General features: G+C 37.8%; 1 protein-coding gene across 3 annotated transcripts in view; it reads right to left on the reverse strand.

Annotated features, from left to right (window-relative positions):
* Nucleotides 1–14993: 14993 nt before the first annotated feature.
* mvb12ba (multivesicular body subunit 12Ba) overlaps nt 14994–24581 on the reverse strand; it is a 110630-nt gene continuing 101042 nt past the window's right edge. For 2 of the 3 annotated variants that reach the window (XM_053485447.1, XM_053485446.1), the window contains 2 exons: nt 18506–18565; nt 14994–15683 (listed from right to left, as the gene is read on the reverse strand). In XM_053485447.1, the coding sequence (XP_053341422.1) occupies nt 15597–15683; nt 18506–18565 (147 nt within the window). In that variant the 3' untranslated portion in view covers nt 14994–15596. The remainder of the gene's footprint in view (nt 15684–18505; nt 18566–24581) is intronic. The other variant, XR_008356274.1, reaches the window with a different exon arrangement.

Here is a 24581-nt window from a genome sequence, read left to right on the forward strand (position 1 = left end):
CACATACTTTTGGCCATGGAAGTATAATAGCAGGAGCTGACATAAGAGATAATTTTCTTGATGCTGTTCCAATTAAAGTTGGCCACCTTAATTTACTCAAAACATATACAGTGGGGGAAATAAGTATTGAATCCCCTACAGATTTTTTAAGTTTGCCCACTTACAAAGAAATGAAGGGTCTATAATTTTTATCATAGGTTTATGGTAAAGGGTTGAGACAGAATATTAACCAAATATCCAGAAAAAGCACATGATACAAATGTTATGAATTAAGTTGCATTTCAATGAGGCAAATAAGTATTTGATCCCCTACCAAATCAACAATAATTCTGCCTCTCATAGACTGGTTATGTGCTCTTGTGATACACATATTAATTTAAGAAGGTGCTCCTAACAACAATGTGGTATGTGTATAAAAGCCACCTGTCCACAAAATATTTATCTTCCGTTCAAACCTCACCACCATCGGCAAGACCAAAGAGCTGTCAAAGCAAGTCAGGAACAAGATTTTACACCTGCACCAGGCTGGAATGGGCTACAAGACCATCTGCTAGAGGCTTGGTGAGGAGACAACTGCTGGAGCGAATATTTACAAATGGAAGAAATACAAAGTAACCATTAATGGCCCTATATGCAAGATTTCACCTCATGGAGTAAGAATAATCATGAGAAAAAAGAGGGACCAGCCCAGGACTACACGGGAGGAGCTTGTAAATAATCTCAAGGCAGTTGGGAGCACAGTCACGAAACAAACCATTGGTAACATAATACGCCTGCATGAATTGAAATCCTTCAGCACAGCAAAACTTCCCCTCCTCAAGAAGACCCATGTACACGTCTGAGGTTTGTCAATGAACAGAGAAGGATTGGGATCAACTGCTGTGGTCAGATGATACCAAACTTGAGCTCTCATCAACTCGACTTGCTGTTTTCCGAGTAAGAAAAATGCTGACTATGACACTAAGAACACCACAGTCCCTACAGTCACGCACGGAGGTTTAAACATTATGCTTTGAGACTGTTTCTCTGCTAAAGGTACAAATTGACTTTGCTGCACTGAGGGGCCAATGGATGAGGCCATGTAAAATTTTAAATGAGAACCTCCTGAAGATGGGTCTTCCAGTGTGAAAATGACTCCAAACATACTGCCAAGGCACTAAGGAGTAGCTCAAGAATAAGCACATTAAGGAGTGGTCTAGCCAGTCTTCAGACCTTAATCTAATAGAAAATTCACGAAGAGAGCTGTAACTTCGAGTTGCCAAGCAACAGGCAAGAAACCTTAAACATTTAGAGAAAATCTGTAAAGAATAGTGGATCAAAATGCATCCCAAGATGTGTGCAAATCTGGTAAACAACTACAAGAAACGTCTTCTCACTGTGCTTTCCAGCAAGGGTTTCTCTACCAAGTACTAAGTCATGTTTTGCTTGGGGATCAAAACCTTTTTTTTCCTTATTAAAATGCAACTTAATTCATAACATTTGTATCGTGCTTTTTCTGGATTTTTGGTTGATATTCTGTCTCAATCCTTTACCATAAACCTATGATAAAAAAATTATAGACCCTTAATTTCTTTGTAAGTGAGCAAATTTAGAAAATCTGTAGGGGATCAAATACTTATTTCCCCCACTGTAACAAATGTTACATGGATGTTGGGTAGTTTTTAAATCATTTACTCATGGAAATAGTGACATTTTATGTCTGTGTGTGTGTGTGTGTGTGTGTGTGTGGGTTTGATTGTACTGTATATAGCCTTGTCCTGTTTAAAGTATTTACATTTATTTTCAGGCTAATACGCCTGCATGAATTGTTTTAAAAATTTATTATATTATAATTAAATGGTATTATTGGTGATTATTACCAATAATTAAAATAATTATAATTATACCAATCTTCTACACTTCCACTTTTAATTTACATTACTGCTTAATTAAAGGAAATCTGAGCTGATGACTTTTCTTTGAGGTCAATAAAGTATCTATCTATCTAACTATCTATCTATCTATCTATCTCTTTCTCTCGCGCTCTCTCTCTCTATCTATCCATGTATTTAATTGTTTCATTTAACAAAAGCTTATAGCAGTTGTCTCCAACTTCAGGCAGGTATAGACTGAAGTGACCTGAAGTTAGCTCCCGCTATTATACATCCAGGCTTTTAAGTTTATAGTGTAATTACATACTGTACATACAGTATATGTGTTTTTTTTTTAGTCTCCTGCACTTGACATAGACAGGGAATTATTTGGAGCCTGAATATGTAAACTAATAATAATAATAATAATAATTTATGTGTGTCTGTGTATGTACGGGCACATGCTTTTTTTTAGGGCAAATTAATTGAAAAACTGTAATTAATTTAATAAAAATGTAATTAAAAAACAAAGCTTTTTTCTTTTAATTTTCATTGTTTTATAGTTCATAAAAGTAAAAAAAAAAAATCCAGTATCTCAAAATATTAGAATACTGTATTTAATTTTGAGGTTAGATTTTTAAGCAAACTACTATTTGTACAGTATACATTGGTGTATTTGGTGGTCTTTTTTTAGTACATGTTCAGTGCAGAAGGTGCTGTATCAAAGCATATTTATGGAAAGTTGACTGAAAGGAAAAAGTGTACTAAAAAAAGTAGCATAATAAGTGATGATCACAGCCGTAAGAAGATTGTCAAGAGAAGCCGGTTGTAGAACGTGAGAAAACACATGGAGTGAAGAGAGTCTGGAGTTAGTGCATCAAGAGCCACCACACACAGATGTCTTCAGGAAATGGACTACAACTGTTGCATTACTAGTATTAAGCCACTAAAACTGAGACAACATCAGAAGTCTCTTACCTGGGCTAAGGAGTTAAAAAAAAAAAAGGGACAGCTTTATCAATAGGTCATTTTCCTTTTCCAGCAGGACTGGGCAACTGCCCACAGTGCCAAAACTACTACTAACTGGTTTGCTGACCATGATATTACTGTGCATATAATCTATGGTATAATTTCAAGTGGAAGATAAGAAACACCAACCCTACAATACAGACAGCAGCAATCTGCTATCAAGGCATCCTTGTTAAGGTTATAAATGCCTCAGCACTGCCACAGGCCTATTTGCCTTCATGCCACACCACATTAATGCTTTAATTAGTGCTAAAGGAGTCTCAACAAAGTATTGGGTGCATAAACAAACATATTACTTTTTTGAGAAGTTGGACATTTCTATATTCTAAGTCCTTTACTGATTGATCTCAGGATATATTCAAATATTTTGTGAAACTGGATTTTCGATTTTCAAAAACTCAATGCACACAGAGACAGGACTCAAACCCTGTCAATGGAGGTGTAAGGCAACAGTACTACCCACTAAGCCACCCAGGCTTCACATTTTTTTTTTTTATATTTAAATTAAAATGTGAAAACGTATGTATGCAAATATATTTATGTGTTACACATATGTTATACACACATAAATACATACAAACCCACACCAATCAGGCATTAACATATTAACATTGATTATTAATTATATACCAGTAAACTAGCAACAGGATCATGGGCACTTAAGGCTCATTTATGCCTAAAGCGGAAAGGCCAGCCCATCCAATCTATTTCCATAGAAAAGCCAATGCAGAATAACTTGCTGGGAAAAAAATGCTAACCATAATTAAAAGACACACAAAAAAAATCCTAGTCCACCACAGCATAACACACGGCTCAATGCCGCTGACCGGCCTGCAACCTATCCATATCCTAATCTCACAAAGCACCTGTAGGATGTGCCAGTCTAACAAGTGAGATCCACGAAGGGAACACCCACCCCAGGGAGGTCATGACCTGAGATGCCAGAGCTGCCCAAGGCAACACAAGGGTTATTGAGTTGGGGTTGCAATGAGTGATGTCTTTCTGTCTCTCTGTCTGTCTGTCTATTTATCTATCTATCTACACTGCCCAATGAAAAAAAGTCTTTAAGTAAGCAATTTAACTAAGCAAATTTAAAAGACTACCAATGGATAATTACTGCAGTAATTAATATGTTTTATTTGGCAACAAGTTGTTTAACCCTAACTTATCCAGTAAGTAGCTTTTAATTTCTTAAGCAATCGTGTTAGAAGACATATCCTGTAGTTATGGCAAAGCTGTTATTCAGTTTCTGAAGGATCAAATTATTGACCTGCATTGAGAAATAAAAACAACTAATTAGAAACTACTAAAATTGGGTTAAGAACTCTCCAACGTATTAATAAAATCTGGAGCGGTACCATCATATTTAAGGAAGAAATGTGGTCAGAATTTCTTTAGATAAGTTTTTTGGTGAAATAAAATAATAAAAAAACAACATATAAACATATGAAAAGCACTTACTCCTGTAAGTCAATCCTTTGTGACTAATCAGCTGTGTAGCCTTAAGAAAAAACACTTATCAGTAAGGCTAGTCAGAAAAAAAGGCTTCAGTTCCCTGAACATAAAGAATGGTGCATGGAGCATTGAAAATTAAGTCATGTGGTCTGATAAGTCCAGATTTACACTATTTCAGAGTAATGCATCAGGGTAAGAAGAAAGGTGGATGAAGTAATGTGCCCGTCACAGAAGTATGGTAAGTCGAACGACTACCGCCGGGTCAGTATTATGATTTGGGGTTACTTCTGTTGGTTCAGCAAAGATACTGACCAAAAATGAGGTCCATATTTCCATCAATGGATAAAAAAAACTGTTACACAATTGGCACTGCATAACACTGCAAAGATGATTTATAACTACAAACAAATATCTTTAAACAATTCTGATTATCATCAGCATGCTTTGAATTAGGAGAATAAATTGTGTTTTATTAATACCTTACTTGAAAAGCAGTATGTATATCTATTTTTTTATCCTGATACATTGATATTTTTAAATTGTGTGTGTGACTTGTAGTTGTTTTTTTCATGCATACATACTCACAAAACACAGAGACCACTAATAAATCCTACACACCCTGTGCAGTAGGAAAAAAAATAAATAAAAATGGTTTATTTGGTATTTCATGAGTAGTGTGTCTTATAAATGAATACAATGTTATCTGTCTGCAACTTGTGAGCACCAGTGGCGTTTTCTCCCAGAAGCAAAGGGAAACCAGTCTTGCCCAAATGACTGTATTTAATTAAAATGACTGTATTTGTCATTTTCATTAAAGACAACAAAAACACTGACAGTTTTGTTTCTTTATTAAACTTACGTGTTGTAGCGGACTGCCAACTCTTCTCTGTTTTTCTTAAAGCATTTTACAGCACCCCTCTTCACCAAAGGTTATGTGGTTAGGTTAGGTTATGTACCCAGATAACAGATAACAGCATTTTCAAGCTGTGATTTTCCAGTACTATACCAAAGGAAGGTAAGGCTTTCCTTGTCCATAAAAAGAAAAATTAGGCAACTGTTAGCCAGATGCCCTTTTACATCACCGTTAGCAAAGATTAAAAAGTGCAGTTATAGAGGGTAGAGATTTTGAGTTTTTAGTTAAAACCATTTTAATCTGAACTAAAATACCAAATACCACTAGAGCAAAAAACTAAAGGTAAAAGGTAAACTGCATACGGACAGAAATAAGGAAGAATTCTTATTTGTTCTGTGGGAAACATGATGTCCACATCGAGTGGCTAACTAGTACAGTGGAACCTCGGATTACGAGTAACGCGGTTTACGAGTGTTCTGGAAGACAAGCAAAGATTTTTAATAAATTTTTACTTAAAAAACAAGCGTTGTCATGGTTTACGAGCTCCGAGTATCATGTATAACGCATGCGCTTCTTGTTTTGACACGTTACGTCATCACAACTGAGCCAACGGTTTTTCTCTCTCTGTCGCTGTGGGTATTCATCTCCCCTGCTGAGTATTAGTGCTCGTCTCTTGCGCTGCAGAGTGTGTGTGTTATGTGTGTGCGTGCATAATTTGACACCGCCGGTTCTCACACACACACACACACACACACGCTCTCTTTTCTCTCTCGCCTTTACTGTGTGTCAGTGTTTGAGTGTGTGTTATGTGTGTGTGTTTTTCTTTCTTTTGCGCTGCAGAGTGTGTGTGTGTGTTATGTGTGTGTGTTACGTCACTCTCGTTGTTAGTGTGTGTCAGTTTTTGAGTGTGTGTATTATGTGTGCGCGCGCGTAATTTGACACTGTGCCGGTTCACACTTTCTCTCTCTCTCTCTCTCGCCTTTAATGTCGTGTACACACATACACACTCAGCAGCGCAGGAGAAAGAAAAACACACACACACACAGCGCCTATGCGCATAAATGGAAACACTTATTGGTCGGGATTTATTTTTACTTTTTTTAAGGTAACATGCAGGTTAATTTGTTTTATTTTTACTTTATATTTTGTGTTAATTATTCTTATTTATTTATTTTTTTGGGCTGTGGAACGAATAATTTTAATTTCTATTATTTCTTATGGGAAAATGTGCTTTGATTTATTTTGGAATATAAGCCCGCTATATGCTCATAATCCGAGGTTTTACTGTACTGCTGAACTTCAGCTGTTGCCTTGATGCCCTTGATGCTTATGTTGCTTATTGTGCCATGTTTGCCTGGATTACCTGCATATGCTGATTTACTGTAGTGGTCATTTTATTACGACTGGCATCCCACATAAAACTTGTGCCAAGTTGTTGTGCGGACCGGATAGTCCGCTGTGGCGACCCGGGAGCAGCCGAAAGACCAACAACATATCCATGACCAAATTATCATCACTCGATAATGGTTGAGAAGTGCCTGTTTTGCTGAAGCAATAAATGTGCAGCACTAACACTGCCATCCCATAAGCTGTCATGTGAAAAAACACTGAAGGTGAGGTTGCTTTAATAGCAGCCTTCAACTTGTCAGGGCAAATTCGGGGCAGCATTGTTGGGGAAGGGACAATGCTACATAGTGTTTGCTGAGCGCTTGAACAGACAGAGCTGTATTGGACTGTGAACTTTGTCTTGTTGAGAATTTAATGAAATAGGATAATTCACTATTATTACAGCTTCACAGGACAGACATTTTCTATCATTGTGCTCCCAGACTGATTCACTGAAATGGTGAGGCGGACTAATTTCTTCCGCACCCCCACACAAAAATATATCGGTCCTTGGTTATTTTACACAATCCCCTAAACACTGAAAATATTTTTTATAATTACAAATATTGGTATCTGGTGCATTGCAATGTCTATTTTTTGCACAAGCTACTTTTGTTATTTGTTCACATCTACGAATGTTTGTAGATCCACAGTCCATTTGTAGCTGCAAAAATTCCTAACACGAACGTTCATAAGTCGGGGACTTACTGTATCGAAAACCTTTTTTTTTTTTTTTTTTTGAGACACTTTAATCTTAATTAAACAATAGAAGGATAAAAAAATCTTTTTACATGTAAATCTAGAATATTTGTTTTACTTTTTAAGAAATTATAAACAAACAAAAACACTTTCATGATGTTCAGTTTTTCATGGATGCACTGTGTACACACTGATTAACCGTACTAATTTAATTTGGTGGTCTAGCAGCAGGTGGTATCTAGGTGGATTACTGAAGACAAAGTTGCGTAGATAGCAAGTATGGAGGACAGGTCAGAGGCTTTGGGTTTTGCCTGCCCCATGTTATGCATAGTGTACCGTGGTGCACAGTATTAACTCTTTTGGTGAGTTGGGCTGCATTGGCTTTTGGGATTGGACCAGACAGGCTATACTTTCGGGGTTGGGGGGACTGTCAGATAGACTGTCTGTCTCTCGTAATGGCGAGCAAGACGTAATCAAGAGAATCCGGTCATTTCTCAAAATAAAAGGTTTTTCAAAATAAAATATTGTTCAGACTCAGATAATACATAAAATGGAAATATTTAATTATTTATAGTGCGGCCCGATACCATTTGATCCACGGACCGGTACAAGTCTGCGGCCCGGGGGGTTGGGGACCACTGCTTTATACATTCCCTGACTTGATTATGCTGGTGTCTCTCATTATACTTCAATAAAACATTTTATTTGAAATAAAGGTGAAGGAAAGGGTTTAAAGAAAGGAGGAAGGAAAAAGGAGGAGGAAAGAAGTAAGGGTGTGCACTTGCTGGTCTATGGACCATTCCCCGCTGGCATGCTGGTAAATGGTGGTGGTAGGCAGAGTGGCAGCATGGTTCACTTGTGACAGCTCTCCTCTCGTGAGATGGCTTTACCAGCCCCTTTTAGCTCTCACTTGGTGCGACCTCAGATAGGAGTCCTCCTAAACATCCAGCAGCTGGGCAGCTTTCCCCGGCTGGGAATGGGGGCCTCAACGTTTATCTCCTAGCAGCCTTTTCCTCCTTGGTGGCAGGGTCACGAAATCAGGCTCTGTTTGAGAGTTCAGAGCCACGCAAGAAAGCTGTCCTTGTTGCGGGCGCATAGCATAGTCTCTCCTGTGAGCATTCAACAGGCGGCTCACGCAGCGCTGCCCAGTGGGTTGCTGTCTCAAAGTTGGTCCGCGCTGCACGATCCACTGGGCTGCGCGAATAAACCAGATCATCCCTGCGTCGGAGCAGAAGGGGTCTGGATCACTGGCATCTCAATGTGTTGTTTGGTAGAGAGAGTGAGTAACAATGGATAATTTCAATTTTCAGTTTTGGCAGGCTGTAAGCACAGACTCCACCAGGACTACCTATGAAAACACAAAGAGAAAACCAGAAGGAAGGACAGACATGAGGGCATCCTGGGGTATAAGGGAGCCAGCCATTTTCCCATCTACAAATGCAGTGAACTCAAAAGAATGGGGGAGACAGCATTCATACATACCAGTTGGCCAGAAAACTGCCCACAACCATCCAGATTTGCACCTTTAACTAGGGAAAACTATGTATAAAAGCATTTCCATAACAAACAAACACTGAGACTTTGCCTGAACACACCTGTGGGGCTTTGTAAGCAAAAGGTCTGCTTATTTTTTTAGTCTTCACCAGATGAGCTACCGACAAGTAGCCTACACCTTTTTATCAAGGTGGGCATGAAATATAGAATTCCAGAATTTACCTCAGGTGGGAAACAATTCAATGTTTTATAGGCCAATTTTAAAATTAATGCAAAATATTAGTGGGAGCCAATAGTAAGTTTAGGATAGGGGTGATCAGGTCATAGCCTCTTGCCTCTAACACTCTAGTAAGGAGTCTAGCTGAAGCATTAGACTAATTTCAAAGGAAAGTAGAGTCAAGCTCATTAACATCAAACATGGAATCATGTACACTGTAAAAAGTGGGACTGGGCTTAATTAGCAATTGTTCAATTAATATTAGTGACAAGTACATGATAAAATTTTATAACTGCATTCTAATTAAGTCTAATTAAGCTGATTTAAACAAATGCTGATTATTTATTAATTTTATTTCAAGTAATTTTTTGTCAGTTTAAATCAATAAGGAAAAAATAGGGAAATTTTAATGAAATTTTTCTGCCCATGTCACACTTTTTAAAATTTTACTAATTTAGAGAGACTAGGTTCTACTGCCATACAATTACGTCCAGAGAAGGTGCCACATGCTGCAGGATCTGCATTTTTCTTAAGGTGAGATTTGTTTAGTTAGTATGTACGAATAATTTTGTAGCAGATAATTTTTTTTTACAGACAGTTGTGAAATATACAAATTTTATTGTGTGGTTAAATTCAGTTAAGCTATTTCCTCTCAGTCTGTTCTAAAGCAAAGATGTCCTCTCATCAAAAACTGTTGACTGTTTAGTTGGCTAAAAGTCGAGCTTAGCATGCTAGTTGGTTCAGTGTGTGAATTTTATTACAATGTGCTTTATATTGTATACTGTATAATATTCTTTAAAGAGGCAGCTGGGCTAGTCAATGTCTTAGAGTTTCAGAGTTAGCTTCCCCTCCGCCACTTTAATGAGTGATTAGCTGACCTTGACACTAAATGCCTAACTGCAGCAGTTAACCGTTGCTCTAGAGGTGAGTAATTAGGTGCGTTCGAGCTCATGCTGCGCTGCGCAGACCGCTCGTCGAGATTAGCCGAAAGCAGTCGGGGAGGAGCTGAAAACCGAGCCGTCAAGTCGGACACGTTGGGGATCTCGTTGCTTCCTCAAACATGGCAGCTCACGTGGCGTTTGCCTACTTTATTGCAGATGAACTGGAAGCTATAGAAATACCTTTTTTTGTTGGAAGAAATGCAGCAGGTTGATCAACGATGGTAAGTTTATAAACAATATATGTGCATGTGTAAATCATTTCATTTTAAAGTAACTGAAAAAATACTGTTTTACAAATCAAGCTTATACTTAATGAAATTGTAATAATGTAATAATAAGCTGTAAATGCTGTTGGAGAGTAAGCTACTTGTTTTGTGTTTATAGTACAAATACGAATAAGTTTTTATATTGCATGTTCAACAGTCGTGTAAACCTTAATTGTTGGAATCTATCCCAGTTGTTGGAATCTATCCCATCTATCTACCAAAAACACTGAATAAAAATACTTTAGAATTACAATACATGTGTATATAATAAGTACAATAATAAGTGCATGTTTTTATTGTATAGATTAGTTCCAAAAGTACTACAATTTGTGGAGGAGGTTGTCCCCCTATACAGTCCCTCAGAATTTCGCAGTCATTTCAGGCTTTCCAGAGAACAAGTGGAGGTGCGAACTACATAAAGTCAACATAATTTAACTACAATTTGGTATATTCTCCTAAAACCTTATGTTCTACCTTTACAGGATGTCATTACTACCCGTGGTCCTGTTTATATGAATTTACAGCAAAGCAAACTGCCAGTCACACAGAGTGTTCTTTTCTGCCTTTGGACATTGGCCAATCAGGAGTCATACCGTGGGGTAGCAGACAGATTCAACATCTCAAAATCTACTCTCGCTAAACATCTCCATGAGTTTAGTTGTTATGGTAATACATACATGGCCCATCACATCTCCTGGCCCAGAGGCCAAAGGCTGCAAATGTCAAAGTTGAAATTTGACTTAGCAGGTTTCCCCAACACTGTATTTGCAGTGGATGGGTGTCACATTCCTATAAGGAGACCCCACTGTGATAATCCCCTTGCCTACCTGAATAGGAAGCAATTCTATTCTGTAATTTTAACTGGATTTTGTGACAATGAGCGCCGCTTCTGTCACATCAGTGTGGGTCGCCCTGGGAGTTGGCATGATGCCAGTGCATTTCGTCTAACACAGGGTTGGACGAGTTCTTGAAGAAGATCCTCATTCCCTTGTTCCACAGGAAATGCATATAATTGGAGACTCTGCTTATCCTCTGTTGCCACAACTTATAAGGCCTTACATAGACAATGGACACTTGACAAAGACGCTTTAACATAAAGCTAAATGCTGCCCGTGTAGTCTAAGTTCAGGAGGCTCCAGTGCCTACACATGCAAAGCATTTCAAATATCAGTTCTGCTGTCTCAGCATGCTGCATTCTGCATAATGTTTGTTCAAAGCCCTGTGACCAATATGTTGAGGTAGATGATCATTTTCATGATGAGCCACACCTCCCACAACCCCACAACCCCATCTAGACTAAACATCTGAACCAAAACTTTGTATGTACATTTTTGTAGTAAGGGCATTTTATTTGTTCACTGCTTCATTGTGTATCCTTTTTTCTCCAAAAAATATTTTTTGTTTATTAAATAAGAATTGAAGAATTGAATCTTAAGACTTTCTGAATTTCTTAGGTGAATTCCACGGTGGTGGGGTGATTTAAAATACATGGACTCAGCATGTCATATGGATATGTGATAAGTAGTTAACATGTTGGTTAACTTTTTTCAAATTTTTTCACTTGACAAGATGCATCCTTTTTGTGAAAAAGTAGTTTGTAGCTTTTTATAAAAAGCAGTTTTGTTGCGGAAGTAGAGTTGCTGATAAGTTTTTGTAACGTCGAAAAGTAGCAACGTCATTTTGTGTGTGATTTCTAAAAAAAAGGTTTTTACCACTGCAAACGCATGCATCTTTTTTCCAATCTTAGGTGCCATACCTTGTGATTCAGGGCGGTCTATATGGACGGAGGATGGGTTTCTGGCTCCTGAAGGGTTACCACCCACTACATCGGTTTTTAGGGTGGTAGTTGGTAGGTCCTGGCTAATGGGTGTCTGTTGCACAGGGCACTGGCTGGTTGGTGGTTTCACAAAACTGAGATTTAGGGGTACAGGTGACTCAGTGGAGGTAGAGGGACATGGAGAAGGAGGTGGGGGAAACACTGCAGCACAAGCTAGATCACTGATACTGTAGGAGCTGTTTAGAGAGAAAGCTGAAAAGCTTAGTTAGTTTAGTTGTCACTTATGTGTCCAGTATGTGTTTGTTCATCACAAGTGTTTACCTTGTTTTGTGTCAACGGCTGTAACTTTTGCCATGACATCAGAGAGGAACTTTGCATCTGGGGAAATACTCAAAACTATCACACAGATCATTGTTAACTTGTATTTATTCCAGTTCTTCCATTTACTTACCAGTTTTCATTCTTTCTGCAATTACCTTGGAAACCTTAAGAGTAAAGGTTCTTCCTTTGCTGTCCTTCACATTCATTGTTATATTATTCATTTTGTTTTTGACCAGTGAGAGACCATGGGACTATACTCAAGGTCTGTGACTCGTTATGTCTAATAAAAACTAATTAATGCAATAACACTTAACAGATTTCAATTTGTCTGATTTAAGTGGTTGTCTGTTTGTAATTGTTGTGGTTTAGAATGTATGTGATATTTATGGCAGAAACAAGTTTTAGTTAACTAAAAACATTGAACATGAATGACCTGCACATTATAAGGATTTAGGCTGTGTTTTTTGTAGTTTGATTTAGATTGTAGTTATGTGGTATAGCTAATTTTGTAGTTATGTTGTGTTTTGTGGTATGTATTTTTTTTTTATACATTTAACTCTTTCCTTCAGTTAGCTAAGGGCAGGTTTGACAAACCACCGAGAAAAATCATAGATGCACAAGCACAATGTATTTGTCTTTATTATAATGTATACCAGTGTATAAAAGTGATCTGAATGTTGACAATTGACAATGCGCACTAGCACAATGCAGCACATGCAAGTGAAGCAGCAACTACAGATTTCAGCATCAACCAATGTTGACCACATTACATTAAATGTCTGTGACATTTTAGTTATCCCATAAAAAATATTACTTAAATATGCAGCTGAATACTATAAGTGGTCTGTATGGAAAAAGTACAATAAACTTATGCACAAATCCAATATAAAGAATTTAAGGGAAAAATGTACTGCAGTCAAAAGATCGTAAACTACTCACGAAATGGCATGCACATTGATTTGTTATGCAATTATATGGACTGAAGCACGAATCAGAAGCTCCTGATCATCGTCATGTGGTGAATTTGGCCAATCATGAGAAGCTGTGACGTCATCACAGCCTGGTGCAGTCGCTTCTGAAATGCTGCGCTGACTGGGCAAGCCGGCTGTTCTCGAAACGCTCTCGCGTTACTTTGATACCACACGTGAACGTCACGTGGCGTCGGCACCGGTTCAAGTCGGACAAAATTTCTAACCGGCATGCACTACTTCAAGTCAGCCGCCGATCGGTCTGTGCAGCGCCGCATGAAGTCGAACGCACCTATTAACTTTTGAATTAAGCTCAATATAAACTATTAAATTAAAGGGGACATGTGTAGTAACAGAATATTGTATGTTTCTTTATGATGAATATGGCTCATCTTTGTAATGGTCTCATAATGCTGTTTGCTAGTTTTAATGTTAAAATAAAAACTCTTGATGTTTCAGGTGAAACATATTTGGCAGTATATTCTTTTTTGATACATGCAGTTTTGAAGTATTTGCATTTGAAGTATGCAGTTACTGTCCCATTTACCAGCTTCTGATGCTGCAAAAATGTTGGACAATGTTTATTTTGTCTGCAAATAAATGTCAATATTACAAATGTTAAATGCTATTCCTGTTGTTTTTGTGTTAACCCCGCACAAGCATTTAAGCAACTTAGAAATATTACAATTGTTTCAATGAAGTGACATCCAATATTATTAAGTAGATTTGATTTTTAACTTAACTGTATTTAGGTACAGATAAAGATTTATCTGTAAAAGTAAATCAGGTTCACTTAAATATTGAATTAATGTTAGTTTAATGTTAATTAATGTTAGTAATTCATCTCAGATATTCAATTAAAATAAATCAATCTCTTTCAGATTTCTCTCAGGTATTCATTGAATGTAATATTTTTTTCTAGTAAAAGTAAAACTGTTTTCCTTAAAATGATTTAATTTAGCTTAAAATATTTATGCTGAATACATTATACACTCAACAAAAATATAAACGCAACACCATTGTTTCTGCTCTGATTTTTCATGAGATGGACTTAAAGATCTAAAATTCATTCCAGATACACAATATTACCATTTCTCTCAAACATTGTTTACAAATCAGTCTAAATGTGTGATAGTGAGCACTTCTCAGCTAAGTATAAGGTACACCTGTTCACTACTCATGATTTCAGATCAGCATTTTGATGTGGCACACCTGTGAGGTGGGATGGCTTTCTCAGCAAAGCAGAAGTGCTCATTATCACACATTTAGACTGATTTGTAAACAATGTTTGAGAGAAATGGTAATATTGTGTATCTGGAATGAATTTTAGATCTTTAAGTCCATCTCATGAAAAATCAGAGCAGAAACAATGGTGTTGCGTTTATATTTTTGTTGAGTGTATTTTCAACAGTTATTATTATATCCAACACAATAAAAGACTTTATTTCATTTATAATTAAATATATATTTTTTGTCTTACATTTAAATAATTTATCCTATGTTTCTTACTCATTATTATAGTAGTAAAATTTACTTAAATATGTTAGGTGTCACTTTGTTGCCATAATTTTTTTAAGTAAACCCTAGGTCAGATTTTTTACAGTGTAAATGCATGTAACCAGCGCACCCCAATAGTAAATGTGGAACAACCACACAAAATGTTTAAAGCTGTTATCCACAATTAAGGCAGAGCAACTTCCAGTTGGCTCACCCACACCAGCCCACAGATAAAGAGACTAAATTTCACAAGTGCATTTATTGTACAGTAAATTCGGCTGTTTTAATGACAAACACATAACTCATAAACTAAGGCATTAACTTAGAAAGGAATCTGTGCAAGTTAGACTGTCAGTCTTGCAACAACAAAATAAAAATCCATCAATTTCATTCAGTTACATTTTTTTTTTGCTTTTCTTCTTTAAAAAAAGTTGTAAAGACAGTGATCATGCTAAAACATATTTAAACACAACAGTTAACTAGTTGAGGATAAGACATTCTGTTGAACAGATAGCGATGTTTTATGTATGGTAGTGAGGTGTGGCTAGGTCATAGAAGTTCTGAGACGTTTCCACAAGGTCCCTCTTTTGTCATCCATTTTTGTACTTCAGTGGTAGTTTTCATTAAATCATGCTATTAGAAGACTATGCATTTTTTCAGCTCCTGTCAGCAGGAAATGATTGGTAAATTCAAAGTCACAATTTGCACAAACAAATTAATCAAAGTAAATACTGATAGAATAATTCACTTTTTTTTTTTAATGGTCAAGGTACAAAAGAGGCATCACTTTGTTTCCATGCTGGGCCTGGCTCTCTTTTCCTGCTGCTCCTTCTGTCCATGTGTTTAAGCCTCAGAACCTAAAGAAGTCCTGGTGGGACTGGGGGGCAGGCGTGCAGCAGCACTGTGCTCTGTACGAAAGCTGTACTCGTACTGGCAGAGGAGGATGTGCGCATACACACACCCACAAGGACAGAGAGGGACAGAGGGTAAGGGGAAGGAGAGTGAGAAATATTTTATTAAAATAACTACATTAAAAATACCGTATTAGACTTCCTTTAAACAACTTACCATAATAAGCCTTAACATCTGCAAAACATGGCTGTTAACTTTCTACTTGAAAGACTGCATAAACCATGCATTTTGGTATGCCTGAAATCCCTTCTGTTTAATTTCTTTTTCAAACATATTGTTTCAATTGCTTTGTTTCAAATACAACTTTAAATGCAATTGATATACTGCCCCATACCTATTTATTAAAGTACTTTTTTGTAGTCAATCAGATAGCAGGTAATGCACTTCACATCCCTTTCTGGAACGATGGAATCCCAAGCACGAAATTTAAACAGGACATTGTTCAAGCAAATTTGCAGACAAAATTGGACTTTGAGTAAAAGGGTGGGGATACATTTTTGTTGCAAACTAATTGGGGTGGTTCAGTGGTTAATGCTTTAAGTAATAGGTTTAATTCCAACAGAGGCATACAGGGAGTGCAGAATTATTAGGCAAATGAGTATTTTGTCCACATCATCCTCTTTATGCATGTTGTCTTACTCCAAGCTGTATAGGCTCGAAAGCCTACTACCAATTAAGCATATTAGGTGATGTGCATCTCTGTAATGAGAAGGGGTGTGGTCTAATGACATCAACACCCTATATCAGGTGTGCATAATTATTAGGCAACTTCCTTTCCTTTGGCAAAATGGGTCAAAAGAAGGACTTGACAGGCTCAGAAAAGTCTAAAATAGTGAGATATCTTGCAGAGGGATGCAGCACTCTTAAAATTGCAAAGCTTCTGAAGCGTGATCATCGAACAATCAAGCGTTTCATTCAAAATGGTCAACAGGGTCGCAAGAAGCGTGTGGAAAAACAAAGGCGCAAAATAACTGCCCATGAACTGAGAAAAGTCAAGCATGCAGCTGCCAAGATGCCACTTGCCACCAGTTTGGCCATATTTTAGAGCTGCAACATCACGGGAGTGCCCAAAAGCACAAGGTGTGCAATACTCAGAGACATGGCCAAGGTAAGAAAGGCTGAAAGACGACCACCACTGAACAAGACACACAAGCTGAAACGTCAAGACTGGGCCAAGAAATATCTCAAGACTGATTTTTCTAAGGTTTTATGGACTGATGAAATGAGAGTGAGTCTTGATGGGCCAGATGGATGGGTTGGTAAAGGGCAGAGAGCTCCAGTCCGACTCAGACGCCAGCAAGGTGGAGGTGGAGTACTGGTTTGGGCTGGTATCATCAAAGATGAGCTTGTGGGGCCTTTTCGGGTTGAGGATGGAGTCAAGCTCAACTTTCAGTCCTACTGCCAGTTTCTGGAAGACACCTTCTTCAAGCAGTGGTACAGGAAGAAGTCTGCATTCTTCAAGAAAAACGTGATTTTCATGCAGGACAATGCTCCATCACACGCGTCCAAGTACTCCATAGCGTGGCTGGCAAGAAAGGGTATAAAAGAAGAAAAACTAATGACATGGCCTCCTTGTTCATCTGATCTAACCCCATTGAGACCCTGTGGTCCATCATCAAATGTGAGATTTACAAGGAGGGAAAACAGTACACCTCTCTGAACAGTGTCTGGGAGGCTGTGGTTGCTGCTGCATGCAATGTTGATGGTGAACAGATCAAAACACTGACAGAATCCATGGATGGCAGGCTTTTGAGTGTCCTTGCAAAGAAAGGTGGCTATATTGGTCACTGATTTGTTTTTGTTTTGTTTTTGAATGTCAGAAATGTATATTTGTGAATGTGGAGATGTTATATTGGTTTCACTGGTAAAAATAAATAATTGAAATGGGTATATATTTGTTTTTTGTTAAGTTGCCTAATAATTATGCACAGTAATAGTCACCTGCACACACAGATATCCCCCTAAAATAGCTAAAACTAAAAACAAACTAAAAACTACTTCCAAAAATATTCAGCTTTGATATTAATGAGTTTTTTGGGTTCATTGAGAACATGGTTGTTGTTCAATAATAAAATTATTCCTCAAAAATACAACTTGCCTAATAATTCTGCACTCCCTGTACTATCACATTCAGCTCCATGAGGAAGACCCTTAACAGCTTAGAGTGCTTTCACACCTACAGGCTTTAGTCTGTTTAATTCAAACTCAAACTTAAAAATCAACCCTCATTCGTTTTCCCTCTTGTGGTTAATTTAGCTGGTAAGAACAGTTATTGCTCTCGGGTACCAAAACAATTGGAATGAGACCCACAAAAAGTGTGTGTGGGGGGGGCCTAAATCTAAATCACATGTTGGAATCAGAGAGTTCCAATAAAACTCTAGTGTGGTTCTCCTGGTGAGAAACCATGCCGGACTAAAACAGAACAAATGCAAATGGATGGATCTTCAGAATTATCTTTGGCTGACAAAATATGGCAGTAAGCAGTGGTATCAAGTGGTAAATGCTTATGTAATAAACAATCACCAGGTTGACGACCGACCTACTGTATGTAGGTCCATCGTGAAATTGGGTATTGAGGCACAGCGGACACATCAAGCAATTCCTCTTCCTTTAATTAATTACAGTATACCGTATACATTAAAATAGTTCACAGTCCAGACTGTTTTGCCTCTTGTCAAATGAGAATCTACCACAAGGACAGGAAAACGTAAGGACTTTTTACCACTTTATCACTGAAAAGTTCTTCCAAGATAAAAAAAAAAGTTCTTGTAAGTTATCATCAATTTTGTAACATCCATACCCCCCCCCCTTTGCAAAAACAAACAAACAAAAAAACTCACCTCTTTTTCAATCTCTGCAAGGGATTTAATCCTTATGCCCATCAAGTCTACTTGCTGTAGCTGTAAAAGTGAGCAAGAGGATAAATAAACTAGGTGTCATTCATTATTATCAAGTTTTCGTAGGTGCTAAAGGTCAAAAAGGTTGAATTACTGCAGTATTGATTCTATATATAGAATCGTCACCATGGTTAACAATGGAAGAACAATGATTTCAAGCATCACCCTCCTTTTAACATGTCAAGTCTGCCATTCTAATCCAATCAGCCTGACATAATGATCTCCAGGCTTGTGCTCGTCAACATTCTCACCTGAGTTAACAAGACGATTACTGAAATGATCTCAGCAGGTCCTTTAATGACGGCAATGAAATGCAGTGCAAGGGTTTTTTTTTGGGATTAAGTTAATTTTCATGGCAAAGAAGGACTATGCAATTCATCTGATCACTCCTCATAACACGCAAATTGCTATTATAAAAACTTAAGCAGCAACTTTTCCAATTTCCAATATTAATGTAATTTTCAAAGCTTTTGGCCACTTCTGAACATACAGTAGTTGGTCAAAGTCTGTCATCTTCCTACAATGTTTTCTTCTTTTTTCTCCCCTATGGACATCAGTATCCTTGCTAACCTGAACATGACATCTGGAGCTCAACCAAGATAAAACTTTTTATATTAAAAAATAAGTTTGTTTAGTTAAAAAAGCCTTTTATGTAAAAAAGAAAGAAAAGAAATAATAGCTTTGTATTTGATTGCTTAACTGGACAACTGTCCAATCTTGCTAGTTAAATAAGTTTTATTACTCAAGTAAACTATTAGCAAGTGCAAGTTCATCTCTCTCTCTCTCTCTTTCTCTCTCTCTCTCTCTATATATATATATATATATATATATATATATACAGATGTGGTCATTAAGACTGCGCGTGTTTTCCCGCGGGATGCCTCAATTTGGCGCGCGGCGCGCCGCGACTTGCCGTAAGCAACATTCGGGAATTTAAATAAATGTGTTGTGCTTCACTGAATATCCGCCAGATGGCGCATGGAAGGACTTTATTTAAACGCCGGACCAAGTACTGTACAACGAAGAATTGTGTATAATTACTTAGTTTAAAACAATATTGTTCCCAATGCTGAAGCAAACATGAATTTTATTTTGCTTTACAACAGATCTTTTATGATAAATGTGTGTATATGTGCTTCATATTTTTTTCATAATGATGAAATGAGATGCCCAAATTCGTACTTTAAAATTCTTAATAAGTTTCTTATATATTTTTTGTAATGTTTTAACAGGGACAAAACAGTAAAAGACATGGCAATGTCTCGGTTTACATGGTGTTAAAATTAATTTAATTTCCTGATAGTCGGCTATCTGATAGTCTTAACTATGCTAATGTCCTGATTCGTGAATATGCCAACATATCTTATTTAAAACGTAAAAAATGTGTCGACATCATCAGAAGACATGAATGAACTATATATATATTATATTATTAAGTAAATATTATCTTATGACCACAAACTTTTTCGGGCTTTTTATAATAATCATCATATTTGCTGTTTGTGTCCAGCATTTAATAATTATTTCATACATTATTTAACCACGGCTGGAAATAATAGCTGGAATGTGATATGATTGTGAATTCATGACTAAAATAAAGCAGTTTATCTTTTGTAAAGTACTTTCACTTTACAAAAGGCAGCGTTTTTATTAAAAGGTTGATAAACGTGTGTTGTACAGTATATACACCGCGACAGCGCGCGCAGTTACTCACTTCTCACCTTTCATGTAGGTCTGCTCGGACTAATTCGTTTTAAACCCCTCAAAACTACGTGTGTATACAGCTCAAAACCTCCATCAGTTATTAAAGATAGCATCTATTTAGAAAGAATGCCCCAGTGATTTCGGAGCTTCAGGAAATCTCCCGGCGCTCTGCGCATAACACCGGGCCAACTCATGTCGGAAAGAATTTATAACAGTTTCTAAACGTGGGCTATTGTTTTATTTTTACTTATAGTATTTGTTAATTTAATTTAAATGAGGTTTGGGCTCAGGACTTTGATTCGGCATCGTGATTCTCCTCTTTAATTTACTCCATAGTTTTAATCAGCGCTCAGCCGCATGCATGAAGTTTTCCAGAGCGCACCGGCAGAAGTAGACTAATGATTATGAACGCGTTGGTGAAAACAGCAAGCAGACTGACTCTGACCATTTAAAAAAACGTTTGCGTTCATTTTCTGACGCGCTCAAGTTCACCAAAAACAATACAGAACTGCGCACCTTATTTGCTTTCAAACATTTATAAAATCACGTTTTTTCGTTTTTTTTGAGAGTGCGCTTAAATAAAAGTTGAGTCTTATAAAGGCATGTAGTCTTATATAGTTTTATTATATAGTTTTTGCACATTAATCAGAGTCCTCATTTGTTACATTTTTGAGGACAATAGTTTTTTTTCAGCCTGTCACGGCGTGCGCCCAAATCAATATCGCTCCTTGCTCACTAGTTAGGCGGCCTCTCCTTCAGATATGCGAGGAAGCGGGGCTGCGGAATTAAGCACGAATAGTGAAGAAGAGCTCTCCTTGCTAATGATCCCGGGTTCATCCGCGCTATAAAATACTCGGGGTTTGTTGGTTTACAGTGGATTTTACTACGCGGTGTGAATGAGACGCGCGCACACAACGCGGAAGTGCGGCATGCAAACGGGGCAAATGGAACGCGCCCCAGGGACTTCAAAGAAGAGCAAGCGCGAGCGGACGGAGGCAGGGGCTGCTGTCCGCGAATGCCCGTCGTACTCGTATTTTATAGCGCGGGATGCAAACCCGGGATCATTGGCATGGATGAGCTATGTCCAGCTCTGTACCAGCATGTCATGTGGGCATTATAAGATTAAAAAGTGGCAGCTGGCACGCCTAAAAATAGACGCAGGTTAATTTTTTTATAGTCTAAATTAAAATCCTCCTCTTTAGTGCCTCCTATTCCTATTAATCCTATTGTTCTTTTAGTGTCACTGCGTGTGCTTACAATGCCAGACAACATTCAAATGCAAATTATTCACTCTCCCCAAGTGTGAATTAGCTGTTCTCACCTATACATATTAACCTATACGTTCTCACCTAAAGTGTTTAGGTGAAATTCCACCTATACAAGTGTGACAAATATGCAAAGAAAAAAAATAGGAAGGGGCAAATACTTTTTCATGGCACTTCACGTGTAGTCAGATTGTTCCACTGGGCTGAAACTGTAGCAGGTGGAGTTATAGCACTTTTCAAATCACACTTACTATACACTGATATGAATAACTTTGAATGATAAATGCTACGTTAATATGATCTCGGGCTTGCTCCACATTATAAAAGCAAAGCGCGGAGTTTAGTCTGAGATCAGGGAAGTACATGATGTGGTGGAAAATAGGCAGTGGCGGTTCTACACTGAATTGCTCCGCGGGCGAGACTCCCTCCCGCCCCACCCCCGTCAGCGCCACTTCTAACCAACCAAACCCCCTGTCTGAAGTCTGCTCGGTCTTGGTAATTTGTTTTAAAACCCCCAATTCTGTGAATTCCCCCAGCAACGAAACCGGTTTGATGACTTCACACCTGTTGTAAAGGTGAGATGGGGGATTACAGTAACTGTGGGTGCGCTTCACCTCGGAGCGCGCTGTCGCGTTGTATTCAATGAATAGACTAAAACAAAATCATATTTGCTTCAGCATTGAAAACAACATTGTAATAGATTAACTTTATTAAAGATTATTCACTTTTGTATTCTTTGTCCACACACGTGGGCAATTTTTAGATATTGATCCTTTCTCGATGCAGCGAATTTTCTGAGCAAATTAATAATAATTTTCATGAATGAAAAGGAGGAAGAAGAAAAGGTTCCGCGAAAATAAGAAAAAGCTTTAGAGGTAAATGCTGTGAAATGCTTTAAATGAACAGATTCTGCCTATAACAGGTCAGGGACAGTGAGGCTGGACCCAGCAGCGCACCACATCCCACATCATAATACATGCTGATGATGACCAACACGTCTCCCCTGATCTACCAGAGCCAAGTAAAAAGAATGGAAATCAAACAGAATAAAATTAGTAGCAGCATTAACTTGTGCTAGTTATTATGATGGTGGTCAATATTAATTGAAATAATGTTTCTCAGCATTATTTCGTGTTAATATTGACTACCATAATAATTAAAGAATAAAATAAAAAATATTGTCTTTATAGATTTATATGTTGTTTGTCTTGATGTTCTTTTTTTTTCGTTTCTTTGACCCAATATATGTTCAGTGATACTTCAAATAACATGTTTAAATAGCATTGATTTCTGTATTGTGTTATATTTTTATACTAGTAACTGGTGTTAAAAATGTATCTCTACATTAATGAGCCAATGTATTATGGTGTGGGCTGCTGTGGGCCAGGAAGTCCAGGGCCACTTTTTGGTCCCAGTCCGCCCCTGTAATAACGAATGGAGAAAGCGCAGTCAAAGCCCGGGGATTCTGTGTTCCGCGGGGGCCAGTCGTGAATAGCTGACACTCAGTGACAGCCAATGAAATTGAAGCATTTTTGCCGCTTTCCACGTAGTGTGGCGTTGCTTAAATAATATCCGTATAATATCCGTATATCCTATAAAATCATCCAGACCCTGGTTCGAATCCCGCTCTGGGTGAAAATGTAATAAATGTGAATCCTTTGTTTTACACTTTTTGCTTATGATAATCATTAAATTATAGCAACTGTGAGGTGAGAGCTAATGTGTTTCATAGCTTAAGCAAAAAAAAATTCTCAATTGCAAACATGCATTTAGTACTGAAGCATAAGTTGATAATGTAATGGCTATATCTATGGCATTTTAGCGAATAGCACCAGCATATTGAGCACTGGCTGGGAATCGAACCCGGGTCTCCCGGGCGAATGACCTACCACTGAGCCACCAGTACCCGTCTGCGTTTAAAGCGCATAAATACTGTTATAGGCTAACGTCATACATCTTTGTAGGCCTTTTGCACACCCACGGGTGCGTTACAATAATAATAATAATAATAAATTCGGAGAACTACTACTAATAATAATAATAATTCTGAATGAAAATGATGAATAAATACATAACAGTTTGAGCTTGACACGTTTATGAGCTCTGTCGCTTGCTGTCAATGGGCAAGAGACATAACATTTTTCGGCTTCAGTAGACACACAACACTTTAGACTGAAACACGACTGCCCCCTACAGGTATTGAAGGGCATTTTCACAGCTTGAAAAAACGCGGCAAGTCGTGGGATCCCTTTTCCGAAAACGTGCGTTTTTAAAGGCCAGATCTGTATATAAAATTTTTTTTTTTTTCATAAAAACACATCAGCAACAACATTAAAACCATCTGTCTAATATTATGGAGGTCCCCTGTGTGCAACCATAACAGATTTAACTGAACAATTTACATTATGTAAAACAAAACGCCACCTACTTCCACTGATTCATGGTCCAGTTCTGATACTGTACTCTGGTCGGTTTGCACCCCAATATGCAGCAAGCTTCAATGTATGGTTTTCTGACATCATTTTGTTAAAGCCAGCATTAACATTCCAGCAATTTGTGCTACGTTTAGTTATGGAAATGTGGTAAATGTATGTTGAAACAATACATTACACTCATACCATAGACTTACGTAATTTTAAAGGGAAGCCAGGCCGAGTTGGTTTACCTTGGCAAAAAAAAAAAAAACACCACACCTCTAAGTTATGTACAGTAAGAGCTATTTCTGCAAAAAGGACAGTGATGGGCATAAGATGTCCCTTCTAGCTTAAAAGGTGCAAACCCCACTAACTACAGGGCTGTCTCCAAACTCCATACTAGCAACCAGTGATAACCAGGTACACCCATCTACTGTACGAAGAAGTGTGCCCAGTAGTGGTTTTCATGAAAGAATTACATTCCAAAAGCCATACGTCCATTGTGAATACAAGGTAAAACAACTCAACAATGCACAAAAACAGGAACGGGGTGCAAAAAAATGGCAGCAGGTGGCTGGTTTGTCGAAGGCCTGGAGTACAGTAATTGGTGTCTGCAGGCAACAGTAAATTGGTGGA

This window comes from Clarias gariepinus, chromosome 24 (genome assembly GCF_024256425.1).
Source record: "Clarias gariepinus isolate MV-2021 ecotype Netherlands chromosome 24, CGAR_prim_01v2, whole genome shotgun sequence".
Lineage (NCBI taxonomy): Eukaryota > Metazoa > Chordata > Actinopteri > Siluriformes > Clariidae > Clarias > Clarias gariepinus.